We start from the raw sequence: 16613 nt of genomic DNA on the forward strand, positions 1-16613 counted from the left end.
TCTGTTTTAGAACCCTAGAGTGTAGGCCATTGGGTTTTGCGATTTATTAGATTTTATTCCTTTAAATTTCTCCAATACTTTTATCTCTGTTGATATTATTTTCCTCAATTTCCCTACTGATTTTAGCTCCTAGGTTGTCATCTGTTCCCAATTAGACTTGTGTTTTCTGCTGTCAAAACAGTCACAAAATTCTTATTCAATGCCTCTGTCACTTTATCATTTCGCACAATAATTTCTCCTGTCTTGCTTCTAAGAGACCAATGTTTACTTTAGCTACTCTCTTATTTCAATATATTTATAAAAGCTCTTACAATCTGTTATTATATTACTGGATAACTACACTCATAATCCTTTTTTTTCCTTTTTTTAAATCAATGTTTTAGGACCCCTTTGCTGGTTTCTAATACACTCCTAATCCTTAGGCCTTTTTTTGTGTACAAGACTATAAGGCATATTTTTTAAAGCAAATACTAGCCTTAATTTCCTGTGTGTTTTTGCTGACTTTTTGAGTTAGAATTTAGAGTTTTTACATTTTTAACTATTCACACACAGCCAAATGTTTCAGCCTATTCATGCAATTAGCGCTCTTCAGTCTGTAATCGGTTTTGTCAAAGATGATGGCCCCTCACATTGCCTTTGTTACAAGGTCCAATAATTTTTTTAAAGTTCATTCATGGGATGTGGGTGTCACTGGCTAGACCAGCATTTATTTCCATCTTAGCTGGCAGTTAAGAGTCAACCACATGGATCTGGAGTTACATGTAGGCCAGCAGTTTCCTTCCTTAAAGGACATTAGTGAACCAGATGTGTTTTTCCCTGACAATTGTTTCATGGTCGTTACTAGACTCTTAATTTCAGATTTTTATTGTTTTCAAATTCCATCATTTGCTATGGTAGGATTTGAGCCCAGGTCCTCAGAACATTCTTTGGGTGTCTGGATTAACAGTCTAGCAATAGCACCACAAAGCCATCACCTCTCCAATTTCTTGTTTAATGCTTTCACCAACGCTACAACTACTGTTAAGGGGCCTATAAACTACCCCAATCAGTGTTTTCTGGTTCTTGCTATTCCTACTTTCTACCCACACCGATTTTATTTTCTTATCTTCTTAAGTCAGATCTTTTCTCACTAATGTCATCTTTCACTGTCAGGGCTATCCTTCCTCCTTTGGAATTTTTCCTGTCTCTTGCAAATATTATGTATTTCTCATCCTGTTCACTTTATACTTACAACTCTGTATTGACAATTAAATTTGAATCACTCATCTCTATTTTTGCCATTAGTTCATTGCCAGGCAGATATACTCTTCCCCTCAACTAAGCCATGTGCTAGCAAGCCAATCTGACCACTTTTTGAAAAAAGAAGTTTTTCTTGAACTCTGAATTGCATTTATCAGTGGCTGTTTTATATTTATGGCTTCCTGTCTTGCCTGAAACTGGAAAAATCTTTTCTATATTCATCCTATTGAATCCCTTCATGATTTTAAAGATTTCTGTTGTGTCACTGCAGAGAAAAGAGTATTTTACTGATAAGTATTGTCTGTCAGTTCTAGTATCATTCAAGATTTCTCCTGCGCCCAAACTTTAGGCTTATTATTATATCAAAACAAAAGGGTGCACAGTATCCTAAATGCAGTCCAATTAAGTTTCTGTATGAATTTGACATGACTTCTCTGCTTTTCAATTCTATATCTCTAGAAATAAACCATGTACTAAGCTGAGCACTTTATACCTTTTGTCTACAAATATGCGTCTTCCAGCAACTTTCTTTGGCACCTTCTTTTTTGGAATGATAAGTGATTTGCCTCCTTCTTGAGGAGGCAGGTGGCGTGGGTTCTTCAGGAAGTTGTGGCATTTCTCAAACTTTGTCATAACCTCTCGTGCCTGTATTCGATCAGCCACAGGCAGTTGATCCCTCCAAAGGTACCTGTTGGATTTTTCTTCCTTTCAAAACATGGAGAAATTTACAATTGGGTAAGGATTTAAAAACTGACAACTTAACTGCTTACTTTACCATCATGCCTTGCCTGTCTAAATTGACAGTGTTTAACCTGAAAGGAAATGCTGATGTAAGATGGCAGTCAAAAAACCTGCAAAGTATAACATTAGAAAGTTATTCTCAGATAAGGAAGTCCTTGTACTTTTGGGTTTAGATCAGAGTGGTGCTGGAAAAGCACAGCAGGTCAGGCAGTATCCGAGGAGCAGCAGGCTGCCTGACCTGCTGTGCTTTTCCAGCACCACTCTGATCTATACTCTGGTTTCCAGCATCTGCAGTCCTCACTTTTGCCTAGTCCTTGTACTTATGATTAGCTTACATGATGGAAAAGGCAGAGCTGGTAATACCTGATCATTTTAACTATCTGGTCTGTGAGCAAGACATCACATGTTTTTCTGGGATGATATGCAAAGTTCTACCAACATAGTAGCCAAGTCAGAAAGTGGGCAGTACAGGTACTGTCTGATGAGGGAAGACGAAACTAGGAAGGTGATAACCACAATGGTTCCAGATATGTGATTATGCAAGAGGTTTGAAAATACACACAGCAGTATTGAACAGTAATGCACAAAACCCTTCACTCTCCAGCCAGATTTCAAAAACTGTTTTTTAAAATAAATTGCCATGTTTACAGAAATACTTGCAAGTTAATTATTGACTTCAGATACACAGAAAATCAACCAGTTAATAACTCAAAATCCAGAAACCCGAGCTTACTATAAATAATATTATATATACATATATATATATATATAAAACATATTTAATATATTACAGTTTATCCCACAAAAGTGAGAGCAGCAAAATAGATACAAAATTAAGGAGTAGTAGTTGTTTGTCAGACTAAAGCAATGTTTATGGTGGATATCCCCAGGAATTGTTATTAGGAATATTGCTCTTCCTTATGCGTAGTAATGATCCAGGTTTTAATATACAAGGCATAATTTCAAACCTTGGGGATGATATGAAATATAGATGTATTGTGAACCATATTTAGGACTGAAAAGGACATGGACATGTTGGTGAATCGTGCAAACAACTGGCAGATGAAATGAAATGCAAAGCAGAGACATGTGCATGAATTAACTTTGAAACAATGAAATATAAAACGAAAGGTAAAATTCTATAGTGAGTGCAGGAACAGAGGGATCTGGGTGTATATGTGCAAAAAAATCATTGCAGGCAGCGGAGCAAGCTGAGAAAGTGGTTGATGAAGCACACGGCATTCTGGGCTTTGTCAAGAGAGGCAGAGATCACCAAATCAGAGAAGTTATGTTAAAACTGCATAAAGTACAGGTTTAGCCTCACTTTGGAATATTGTGGCTAGTTCTGGGCATCAAGTTTATGAAAGCATTAGAGAGGGTGCAAAACAGATTCATGAAAATGGTTCCAGAGACATAGATATACTGGATGACTTTAGATTGTTTTCCTTGGAGAAGAAAAGATTGAGGGGATTTGACAGAGGGTAAAATCTTGAGGGGCATGGACAAAGTAGACAGGGAGAAATTGTTTCCAGTGGTGGAAGGACTGTGAAGCAGAGAGCAGAGATATAAGGCAATTGGCAAGAAGCATTGGTGACATGAAGAAAACATTTTTTCACGCGACAAGTGGTTGGGATATAGAATATATTACTTGAGAGTGCAGCGTTGGTCAGGACAATTGAGATTTTCAAGAGGAATTGGACTAATATCTGAAAAAGAAACATTTGCAGGACCATGTGCAAATGCCAGAGAAGTGGCATTCTGAGAACTGCTCTTCAGAGGGCTAGCAAAGCCAAACAATTAACTGAATTGTGGGAGGAGATAGTGGTAAAGTCATTGGACTAGTAATTCAGACCCTAGGCTAATGTATGTGGGTTTGAATCCCAATAAGGTAGCATCTGAATTCAATACAAATTCACAATAAAAAGGCAGCCTAATGCCTACCAAAGCATTGTCAATTGACTCAAAACTCTATCTGGTTCATCAGTGTCTGATAGTGTCTGATAGAAATCTACCATCTACCATCTACATGTGACTCCAGACCCACAGAAATGTGGTTGACTCTTAACTCCCATCTAAGGCCATTCAGATTCAGGAAAGTAAATACCAGCCTAGCCAGTAACATCCACCATGACCAAATATAAAAAGGAGGCGACCATTCTAGGATTCTATCTTTATCAGTGATTTATTTACTTTACCAATTAACCCTGTCAGCCTTATAACAGATAACCCACATTCTTACTGCCCAGGCTGAATGAATATCAATAGAATGCAATACTATTTTTCAAACACAAATCCTAAGCAGAGCACTTCAATATCCAATGACATCCAGGTATTTGGGCTGGAAGACCTACCTGGGACTTGGATACTTTTGGAACAATTGACTCCTCAGAGGATGACAGCAAAGTTAAAGATGATTTGCACTCTAATAATCCACAAGGACCCTTAGGTTGGCTCATGTCGGTGTATCCATCATCTACTGGGCTTTTCGAAATCCGTTTCTTGAAAGTTTTTGTCAGTTTTGGAACATAGGTCTGAGGTTTTGCTGAACAAGAAAAATAAAAGAAACATAGTCCTCACTATAACTATAATTTTAGAACATCGAACATAGAAAAGTACAGCACAGATAGATCCTTTGGTCCACGATGTTGTGCCGAGATTTAATCCTAATGTAAAATATAGTATCTTAACCTACACACCCCTCAATTCACTGCTATCCATGTGCATGTCCAGCAGTCGCTTAAATGTCCCCAGGGACTCTGCTTCCACCACCACCACTGGCAACGCATTCGATGCATTCACAACTCGCTGTGTAAAGAACCTACCTCTGACATCTCCTCTATACCTTCCTCCTAATATCTTCAAACTATGACTTCACGTACCAGTCAATCCTGCTCTGGGGAAAAGTCTCTGGCTTACTGACTCTATCCATGCCTCTCATTACCTTGTATATTTTGAGGTATAATTTAAACTGATTGGCCTAATTTGAATCTCTTTCTGTCTCCAGGCAACCAGCTACCCTAGCTTTTGACCAAGTGTCACATTGTTACCTTATTGAGAACACTTGGTACTGTCAGGCAGTTCTGTTAGCTTTTAACTCTTTTAAAGGTAGACTGCAACCACATCTTCATACCACTATACATCCTAAATCTTCCCTAATTGCATCATAATTGCCTTTACCCCAGCAATAATTCTTGCCTTGCATTATATACCAATCTCTTTCATCACTAAAGTAAACATAACCGAATTGTGGTCACTGTCACCAAAGTGTTCACCTATCTCCAAACCTAACTGCTGGCAAGGTTCATTACCTAGTACCTAATCCAGTGTGACCTCACCCCTTGTTGGTCTGTCTACATACTGTGGCAGGAAACCCTCCTGCACACATTGGACAAAAACTGATCCATCTAAAGTACTCAAACTATAGTATTTCCAGTCAATATTTGGAAAGTTAAAGCCCCATAACCACTACCCTGTTACTCTCGCTTCTATCCAGAATTATCTTTGTTATCCTATCTTCTGCATCTCTGGAGCTATTTGGAGGTCTATAAAAAAAAACTCCCAACAGGGTGATCTCTCCTTTCCTGTTTCTAACCTCAGCCCATACTACTTCAGTAGTCGAGTCCTCAAAAGTCCTTTCTGCTACCATAATACTGTCCTTGACTAACAATGCCACATCTCCCCTTCTTTTGGCATAGAACATAGAAAAATACAGCGCAGTACAGGGCCTTTGGCCCTCGATGTTGCGCCGATCCAAGCCCACCTAACCTACACTAGCCCACTATCCTCCATATGCCTATCCAATGCCCGTTTAAATGCCCATAAAGAGGGAGAGTCCACCACTGCTACTGGCAGGGCATTTCATGAACTCACGACTCCCTAACATCTGTCCAAACCTACCACCCCTTAATTTAAAGCTATGCCCCCTCGTAATAGCTGACTCCATACGTGGAAACATCTTACTGAAACATCTCAATCCCAGAATCTGCAACAACCATTCCTGTCCCTGCTCTATCCATGTCTCTGAAATTGCCACAACATCGAAGTCCCAGGTACCAACCCATGCTGCAAGTTCACCTACCTTATTCTGGACGCTCCTGGCGGTGAAGTAGACACAGTTCAAACCACCTTCCTGCTTGCCGGTGAACTCTTGCGACTTTGAAACCATATTTCTGACCTCACTAATCGCAACCTCCTGGACAAGTGAACTACAGTTTAGGATCCCACCCCCTGGCTCAATTAATGTAAATCCTCCTGAATAGCATTAGCAAATTTCCCATCCAGGATATTGGTACCCCTCTGGCTCAGGTGTCCTACCTACCCCAGAATGAGCCCCAATTATCCAGGTACCCGAAACCCTCCCTCCTGCACCATCCCTGTAGCCACGTGTTCGACAGACACTAGGAGAAATTTAGGACTGCAGATGCTGGAGAGCAGAGTCGAAAAGTGTGGCACTGGAAAAGCACAGCCAGTCAGGAATTCATACATTTCCAGCACCATATTTTTCGACTACGTTCTCCTCAGAGCAAAGGAGAGGGTATTTGATAGAGGTTCAGATAAAATAGAGGTAGCACTGTACCCCTTGACTGATGAACTGAGAGGCAGATTTAAAGTTTAGGAATGTAGGCGCCATGTTAGGAAAATGTCTTCATAAGGATGGATGCCAATGATTTAGAATGCCTTGCCTACAAGGGTGATAAAAATGGAGATGACCAGTGATTTGAAAAAGAGATTTGATAGGCAGTTGACGGAAATAAGCTTACAGTGGTTACAGGAATAGATCAGGGGGATGAGGCTAATTGATGTTCTCAATAGAAAGCCAGCATGGACTCCAGTTAAAGTGTCCTTCTGTTCTGTAATGACTATAGGCTGAAAACGAAACACAAGGAGTCTCGAATTTTTTTTCCATAAAGCTGCTGAGCAGCAAAGGCTTTCTGTCTCTGGCCATTCTCAACAATGCAGGAAAAGTGTGGGTTGGGAACACCACACATCACTGTTTAGGTTTACCCCACTGCTGTTTGTGAGATCTTGCTGTGCAAACATTGGCAGCATCATTTCCTTCACAACACAGACTGCACTTCAAAGGTAAGTGTTTAATTGGCTGTCAGGAAATCCTGAGGTTATGAAAATTGTCATATAAATACAAGCTTTTTTATTCTAAAACCATTGCCTTGGAGATTCTCATGTGAAATCACGTTAATTTGTTCTCCAACATTCCATGCTTTGTTTGACATGACCTTATATGTCCTGATTGAGCACAGAAATGCAATATTGCAAGTATAAAGTTAATTAATTGGAATAAATCATTGCACCCATAATTTACTGCGATCTTTAGACTTTTTAACTTCTCATTTCTTTTCAAGTCTACTCTTGCAAGATGCAATGAATAAACACAATTCACGAAAAGAAATTGTTTTGACCAAACATAAACTGATCATTTAGGGAATAACTGGCACATTGATTCCCTCCACCACTCTCACATAATGGCAACAGTGTGTACCATTGACAAGATTCACTGCAACAACCCACCAGGCTTCTTGCTTCCTAACTCATGACCTCTCCCATCTAGAAGGCCAAGAGCAACAGATTCATGGGAACACCATAACATGTAAGTTTCCCTCCAAGCCACACACTAGCCCGACTTGGAAATATATCACTGTTACTTCCAACATCCTGGAATTCCCTTCCAACAGCACACCGCATGTACCTACACCCCATGAACACTAGCCGTACAAGAAGCTGGTTACGGGCAATAAGTGTTGGCCTACACATCCCATGAAAGGACAGTAAGAAACATGTCAGGAAGTGTCCCAAATTATTTCAACTTAAAGTTTCCCACTTTTTTAGAGGACTTTCCAAAAATGGAGCCAGAAATTCATTATGAACGTAAACTCGAACCAGTATTGATAAGTAGCACAAAGCATTATAGCAGACAGACTGGCCATCTGGTTCATGCTCCAGTTCAACCTCCTCTTCCCCCTTCGCCTAATCCCAGAAACATCTTGTTCTGAACTTTCACAATCATGTTTTTATCTAGCTTTCCTTGAAATGCATCTATGTTATTCACCCTGATCAGACTGCTCAGTAGTGAGTTTTATATTGTCACTACTTTCTGAATTCCCACCTGTACCACCAGCCCAGGCAGTGCATTCCAGATTCCCACCACTCCGTGGGTAAAAGCATTTTTCCGCAAATCCTCTCTAACCTTCCCGATTTTCACTTAAAATTAGCCCCCATCATTATTGATGTTTCAACTAAAGAGAACAGCTGCTTTCTATTCATCCTGCGCACACACCACATAATCTTGGACACCTCAATCGGGTTCTCCCTCAGTCTTTATCTGCTCTAAAGAAAAAAAATGAGCATAACCAACCTGTTTCCGTTGATAAAATGCTCCAACTCAGGCAACAGCCTGGTGAAGCTAATCTGCAATTCTACACCCCTTCCAATGCAATTATATCTTTCCTACAGAGCAGTGACCAGAACTGCAAAGAATACGCCAGCTGTGATCCAAATCTAACCGAAATTTTGTACAGCTCCAACATAACCTCCCTGCTCTTAAACTCTTTGTCACAGCTGGTAAAGGAACAACAGAGTCATAATGGAGTCAGGAATCAGACCAGAAAAGTCCTCCTTTACATTTTGGTTTTCTTTTTTACTTACACTGCTTATTCACAATCAGTGAGGTCAATATTTTTGAAAAAAAAGGTCATTCCACAAGATAAAATTAATTCTTTCCATATAGATTTGTTCCATAACTCCACGTACAATCTCACACTTACTAACTCATTCTTTAATTCAGCTGTTTAATGGAATTGCCTTGGAACCATCATGTATACCTCCAATTAACATTTTCTCCTTCATTAATGCCTAGAAGATTGAGAATCAGTGACTGATTTCATCCACTATCTCTCAATAACTTTATTAGTTTAGCCCATCAATTTGAGAGAAAAAAAATCAGAACCAAATAGACTTATCTAATTCTCTTTGTCAATAGTTCATATAGAGTCACGGAGATGTACATCATGGAAACAGACCCTTCGGTCCAACTTGTCCATGTCGACCAGATATCCCAACCCAATCTAGTCCCACCTGCCAGCACCCGGCCCATATCCCTCCAAATCCTTCCTTTTCGTTTATCCATCCAGCTGCCTCTTAAATGCTGCAATTGTACTCGCCTCCACCACTTCCTCTGGCAGCTCATTCCATACACGTACCACCCTCTGAGTGAAAAAGTTGCCCCTTATTAGGTCGCTTTTATATCTTTCCCCTCTCACCCTAAACCTATGCCCTCTAGTTCTGGAAACCCCCACCACAGGGAAAAGACCTTGTCTATTTACCCTATCCATGCCCCTCATGATTTTATAAACCTCTATAAGGTCACCCCTCAGCCTCCGACACTCCGGGGAAAATAGCCCTAGCCAATTCAACCTCTCCCTATAGTTCAAATCTTCCAACCCTAGCAACATCCTTGTAAATCTTTTCTGAACCCTTTCAAGTTTTACAACATCCTTCTGATAGGAAAAAAATTTTTTGATTTCCCTGAATCATTGCTCATTTTTTAGTTCACTCTAAGTAAATATATTCTCTTGATTTGATTTGTTATCATGTGTACCTAAGTACAGTGAAAAGCTTTGTTTACAAGCAGTACAGGCATATCATAGTAAGCAAGAACATACAGAGCAACGGATGAATAAAAAACTTGGCCAGAGTAAGGCACACAGGTTAACCACACAGAACGTAGGCCAGGCAAGATCAACATTATTTGAAGTTAGAGAATCCATTCATCAATCTAATAATGGCATAAAGAAGCTGTTCTTGAACCTGCTGGTGCATACATTCAAGCTTCTGTATCTTCTGCCTGATGGTAGCATTTGTAGGAGAGTATTATCGGGATGGGGTGGGTCTTTGATGATGTTGGTAGCCTTTCTGCAGCAATGAGACATGTAAGTGAAGTCCATGGATGGCACATTGGCTTCCATGTTGGTCTGGGCTGTGAACACAACCTTCAGTAGTTTCTTGTGGTCCTAGGCAGAGCAGTTGCCATACCATGCCATTACGCACTTGGACTGTGTGTTTTCTATGGTGCGTCGGTAAAAGTTAGTGAGGATCCTTGCGGACATGCCAATTTCCTGAGTTGCCTGAGGAAGAAGAGGCATTGTTGTGCCTTCTTGACCATCGCATATACATGGGAAATCAAGGAAAGATTGTTAGTTATCGTTACTCCTTGGAACCTGATGCTCTCAACCCTCTCAACCACCTCTCAGTTGATAGAGATGGGAGAATGTTCTCCTCTTTTATTCCGGAAGTCAATGATCAGTCCTATTGTTTTGCCGACATGAGAGGGAGGTTGTTCTCGTTGCACCATGACACTAAGTTCTCTATCTCCTTTCTGTATTCTGACTCATCATCGTTTGATATCTGTCCTACTATGGTGGTGTTGTCAGCAAAGTTGTAGATGGCATTCATTCTGAATTTTGCAACATAGCAGTGGGTGCACAGGGAGTATAGTAGGGGTCTGAGAACGCATCCTCAACAGGTCCCAGTGTTGAGTGTAATTGTGGAGGAGGTGCAGTTGTCTATCTTCACTGATTGTGGTCTGTGGGTCTGTGGGCAGAGCTGGGCTGAGAAATGGCAGATGGAGTTCAACCTGAATAAATGCGAAGTGATGCATTTTCGAAGGTCAAACTTGAATGCTGAATATAGGATTAAAGAAAGGATTCTTGGCAGCGGGATCTTGGTCTTCAACTGCATAGATTCTTCATAGTTGCCACTCACGTGGATAGGGTTGCTAAGAAAGTGCATACCATGTTTAGGCTTTCATTAACAGGGGGATCAAGTTCAAGAGCTGCGAGGTTTTGCTGCAGCTGTACAAAACCCTGGTGAGACCACACTTGGAATATTGTGTCCAGTTCTGGTCGCTCTATCATAGGTGTACAAGTTAATGAGACGCATGGATAGAGTCGATAGCCAGAGACTTTTCCCCAGAGCAGGATTGACTGCCATGAGGGGTCATGGTTTTAAGGTGTTAGGAGGAAGGTATAGAGGAAACATCAGAAGTTGGTTCTTTACACAAAGAGTTGTGAACACATGGAATGCATTGCCAGTGCTAGTGGTGGAAGCAGAGTCATTAGGGACATTCAAGTGACTGCTGGACATGCACATGGACAGCAGCAAATTGAGGGGTGTGTAGGTTAGGCTATTTTATTTTAGATTAGCATTAATCCTCGGCACAACATTGTGGACCAATGGGCTTGTTCTGTGCTGTACGTTTCTGTGTTCTATGTTGTAAAAAGCGTTCTCACACACACACAGGGACAGCTGCATATGGGCTAACTTACCAGCCCTTAGCTTGTGATGGGAAATGGGGAGGGGAATTCTAGAATGGGGTTCTACTTGCCTTGCTTTCTTTGTTACAACTTCTCAAATCTGACACAAATGAAGGTGTAAAAACCCAACCCTGGGTCTGTATGGTATGCAGGACCTAAGGGTTCTGGAAATCAGTTACACAAAAGAGCAGAAAGGACAGGGAAGTGCAATTTAAGCATCCTGAACTCCAAAGACAAATGAAAATCAACACATGACATGGCCAGAGAAAGGCGTTAAAAAAAATATACTAACTTGAATGATAACTCCGATTCCAATGTGAGGTTTGATGTAGCCAAAAATCCACAGTTAGTGCTTAAATTTACAAAGGACGGAATTGAAATATATTTCAGCTCAATTTGAGCAAACAATAGATCTTAATGATGCAGAGTTTTGACAGGGAAAGATGTGAATTGACTCAGCCAGATTGCTAATAGAACAATCTGCCGACTACTAAACTGTTTTAAAAATAGTTCAATGCTTATCAGCTTATTCGTGGAGTTAATCAATTAATATTTAGCATCACAAGAAAGAAACCTAATCAGATTTTGTGGAATTTGCGCAACTAAGAAAAAATGCTTTGGGATCAGTGGATTTTGATCACTGATGGGAGAGAAATAATTGAGCATGGGATAGAAATCTTATAATGGAAAAATTGAGAAATACCATTCCAGTACAACCTTAAAAACGGATATAGATAAGCACCAGGTGCAAAAGAGCTGAAAAACAGAATTTTGGTAGATACCTATGATATCTCATACCGTAACATTTGGAGTGATGGGCATGTGGGAATTCTCAAGGAAATTGGAGGGATAGAAGATCTGTGGATGGAAGAAGTACTAGTTTTATGAAGCAAACAGAAGGACGCTAACACAATAGATAATGGCTGACAAAGTGATGTAAAGAAAATAACACATTTCCATTGAATTAAGATTGGTAATACCAAAGTGCTGGAAGTTAAATGGGTGCTCATGAAAGTTAAATTGTTGCAGAAATACAAATTCCTAAGAAATCCTCAGAAAAGGGTACATTGGGAAAACTATAGCTGTAATACCTGCTTCAAGAAGACCACCAACATCCCAGTACCCAAGAAAGCACATGCAATGTGCCTCAATGACTACCGCCCAGTGGTTCTGACCTCCAAAATCATGAAGTGCTTCGAGAGGCTGGTCATGGCCGACATCAACTCCAGTCTCCCAGCCTGCCTCGATCCTTGCAATTTGCCTACTGAAATAACATGTCCACAGAGGATGCCATTTTCCTGGCCCTGTGGATGTGGTGTATGTGGACTTCAGCAAGGCATTTCATAAGGTTCCCCATGGTAGGCTCATTCATAAGGTCAGGAGATATGGGATACAGGGAGATTTGACTATCTGGATTCAGAATTGGTTGGCTGACAGAAGGCAGAAAGTGGTTGTAGATGGAAAGTATTCTGCCTGGAGGTCAGTGGTGAGTGGCATTCCGCAGGGCTCTGTTCTGGCGCCTCTGCTCTTTGTAGTTTTTATAAATGACTTGGTTGAGGAGGTTGAGGGATGGGTTAGTAAATTTGCCGATGACACAAAGGTTGGAGGTGTCATCAATAGTATCGAGGGCTATTGTCATTGGTGTCAATATGTATCACGATTTCTGGCTGCTCACTCTCCCCCTTCAGAATCTTGTAAACCCAATCGGCAACATCCTGGAGCCTGGCACCGGGAGGCAACATACCTTCCAGGAGTCCCGTTACTGACCACTAAATCTCTTGTCAATCCATCTAACTATTGAGTCTCCTACTACTAGTGCTCTTCTATTCTCCCCCCTTCCCTTCTTAGCCACAGTGCCAAGCTCAGTGCCAGAGGCCTGACAACTATGGCAATTGACAACTATTTTTAGCCCTGACTTGCATCAAATTCAATGCCATGGTGGGATTCGATCTCAAGTCATCAGAACATTAGTCTAAGATCCTGGACTACTACCCAGTGACCCCACCACCTCCCATAATAGCACCTGGGTTCAGGCTTGACCCCACCACCCAGTCCTGAGAAGGGTGGGTTAGCACTGCTGGGCAAGAATAGGATCACACCATCAGGAAATAGCCTCTTTAGTAATTTCTGCCGCCAGGATGAAACTCCAGTGCCACTTTTCAAGGAGCATGTGGAGTATTTCCTACAAAAATGTATTAACTTACAAATATCTATCTTGAGATGCATTTTCCAGTTCTATGTCCATTCGAGAAATTTACTCATGTCTTTCTGTACTTTAGAGAGGATCAACGAAAACCCTACGGCCTTCTATAGGCATATCAGGAAGAAAAGAATGACTAGAAATAAGATTAGGGCCAATCAAAGATAGTAGTGGAATGTTGTGTTGGAAGCTGATGACATAGGGGAAGCACTTAATGAATACTTTTCATCAGTATTCACATTGGAAAGGGCAATGTTAGTGAGAACATGGAGATACAGGCTACAATATTAGATGGGATTGAGGTTGACAAACACATGGATGAACATAAAGAGGTTGATGTGGTGTATATGGACTACAGTGAGGTGTTTGATAAGGTTCCACATGGTAGGCTATTGCACAAAATACGGGTTTCAGAATTGAAGGTGATGTAGCAGTTTGGATCAGAAATTGGCTAGCTGAAAGAAGACAGAGGGTGGTGGATGAGGGGAAATGTTCATGCTAGAGCTCAGTCATAGAGTCATAGAAATGCACAGGATGGAAACAGATCCTTCAGTCCAACCCTATTCATATACCCATCTAAATGGCTCTTAAATGTTGCAATTGTACCAGTCTCCACCACATCCTCTGGCAGCTCATTCCATACACGTACCACCCTCTGCGTGAAAAGGTTGCCCCTGAGGTCCCTTTTATATTTTTCCACTCTCACCCTAAACCTATGCCCTCTAGTTCTGGACTCCCCTACCTCATGGAAAAGACTTTGTCTATTTATCCTATCCACGCCCCTCATAATTTTGTAAACCTCTATAAGGTCTCCCCTCAGCCTCTGATGCTCTAGGGAAAACAGCCCCAGCCTGTTCAGCCTCTCCCTGTAGCTCAGATCCTCCAACCCTGGCAACATCCTTGTAAATCTTTTCTGAACCCTTTCAAGTTTCACAACATCTTTCCGATAAGAAGGAGACCAAAATTGCACGCAATATTCCAACAGTGGCCTAACCAAAGTCATGTACAGCCACAACATGACCTCCCAACTCCTGTACTCAATACTCTGACCAATAAAGGAAAGCATACCAAACGCCTTCTTCACTATCCTATCTACCTGCGACTTTACTTTCAAGGAGCTATGAACCTGCATTCCAAGGTCTCTTTGATCACCAACACTCCCTAGGGCCTTACCATTAAGTGTATGAGTCCTGCTAAGATTTGCTTTCCCAAAATGCAGCACCTCGCATTTATCTGAATTAAACTCCATCTGCCACTTCTCAGCCCATTGGCCCATCTGGTCAAGATCCTGTTGTAATCTGAGGTAACCCTCTTCGCTGTCCACTACACCTCCAATTTTCGTGTCATCTGCAAACTTACTAACTGCACCTCTTATGCTCACATCCAAATCATTTATGTAAATGACAAAAAGTAGAGGGCCCAGCACCGATCCTTGTGGCACTCCACTGGTCACAGGCCTCCAGTCTTAAAAACAACCCTCCACCGCCAACCTCTGTCTTCTACCTTTGAGCCAGTTCTGTATCCAAATGGCTAGTTCTCCCTGTATTCCATGAGATCTAATCTTGCTAATTAGTCTCCCGTGGGGAACCTTGTCGAACGCCTTACTGAAGTCCATATAGATCACATCTACTGATCTGCCCTCATCAATCTTCTTTGTTACTTCTTCAAAACACTCAATCGAGTTGTGAGACATAATTTCCCATGCACAAAGCCATGTTGACTATCCCGAATCAGTCCTTGCCTTTCCAAATACATGTACATCCTGTCCCTCAGGATTCCCTCCAACAACTTGCCCACCACCGAGGTCAGGCTCACTGGTCTATAGTTCCCTGGATTGTCTTTACCGCTCTTCCTAAACAGTGGCACATGTTTGCCAAACTCCAATCTTCTGGCACCTCACCTGTGACTATCAATGATACAAGTATCCCAGCAAGAGGCCTAGCAATCACTTCTCTAGCTTCCCACAGAGTTCTCGGGTACACCTGATTTATCCACCTTTAACCATTTCAAGACATCCAGCACTTCCTCCTCTGTAATCTGGACATTTTGCAAGATGTCACCATCTATTTCCCTACAGTCTATATCTTCCATATCCTTTCCACAGTAAATACTGATGCAAAATATTCATTTAGTATCTCCCCCATTTTCTGTGGCTACACACAAAGGCCGCCTTGCTGATCTTTGAGGGGCCCTATTCTCTCCCTAGTTACCCTTTTGTCTTTAATATATTTGTAAAAACCCTTTGGATTCTCCTTAATTCTATTTGCCCTATTTGCCAAAGCTATCTCATGTCCCCGTTTTGGCCTCCTGATTTCTCTCTTAAGTATACTCCTACTTTCTTCATACTCTTCTAAGGATTCTCTCGATCTATCCTGTCTACACCTGACATATGCTTCCTTCTTTTTCTTAACCAAATCCTCAATTTCTTTAGTCATCCAGCATTCCCTACACCTACCAGCCTTCCCTTTCACCCTGACAGGAATATACTGTCTCTGGATTCTTGTTATCTCATTTCTGAAGTCTTCCCATTTTCCAGCCGTCCCTTTACCTGAGAGCATCTGCCTCCAATCAGCTTTCAAAAGTTCTTGCATAATACCATCAAAAGTGGCCTTTCTCCAATTTAGAACTTCAATTTTTAGATCTGGTCTATCCTTTTCCATCACTATTTTAAAACGAATAGAATTATGGTCGCTGGCCCCAAAGTGCTCCCCCACTCACACCTCAGTCACCTGCCCTACCTTATTTCCCAAGAATAGGTCAAGTTTTGCACCTTCTCTAGTTGGTACATCCATATACTGAATCAGAAAATTGTCTTGTACACACTTAACAAATTCCTCTCCATCTAACCTTTAACACTATGGCAGTCCCAGTCGATGTTTGGAAAGCTAAAATCCTCTACCATAACTACCCTATTATTCTTACAGATAGCTGAGATCTCCGTACAAGTTGGTTTCTCAATTTCCCTCTGACTATTGGGGGATCTATAATACAATCCCAATAAGGTGATCATCCCTTTCTTATTTCTCAGTTCCACCAAATTAACTTCCCTGGATGTATTTCCGGGAATATCCTCCCTCAGCACAGCTGTAATGCTATCCCTTATCAAA

At 41.2% G+C, this 16613-nt stretch overlaps 1 protein-coding gene across 4 annotated transcripts in view; it reads right to left on the minus strand.

Moving 5' to 3' along the window:
- The window catches only part of dlec1 (DLEC1 cilia and flagella associated protein), a 182026-nt gene that overhangs the window by 134581 nt on the left and 30832 nt on the right, over positions 1–16613 (minus strand). For all 4 annotated transcript variants that reach the window (XM_072576369.1, XM_072576371.1, XM_072576368.1 and 1 more), the window contains 2 exons: positions 4332–4522; positions 1733–1944 (listed from right to left, as the gene is read on the minus strand). In XM_072576369.1, the coding sequence (XP_072432470.1) occupies positions 1733–1944; positions 4332–4522 (403 nt within the window). The remainder of the gene's footprint in view (positions 1–1732; positions 1945–4331; positions 4523–16613) is intronic.

The sequence above is a fragment of the Chiloscyllium punctatum genome, chromosome 8 (genome assembly GCF_047496795.1).
Source record: "Chiloscyllium punctatum isolate Juve2018m chromosome 8, sChiPun1.3, whole genome shotgun sequence".
Classification (NCBI taxonomy): domain Eukaryota; kingdom Metazoa; phylum Chordata; class Chondrichthyes; order Orectolobiformes; family Hemiscylliidae; genus Chiloscyllium; species Chiloscyllium punctatum.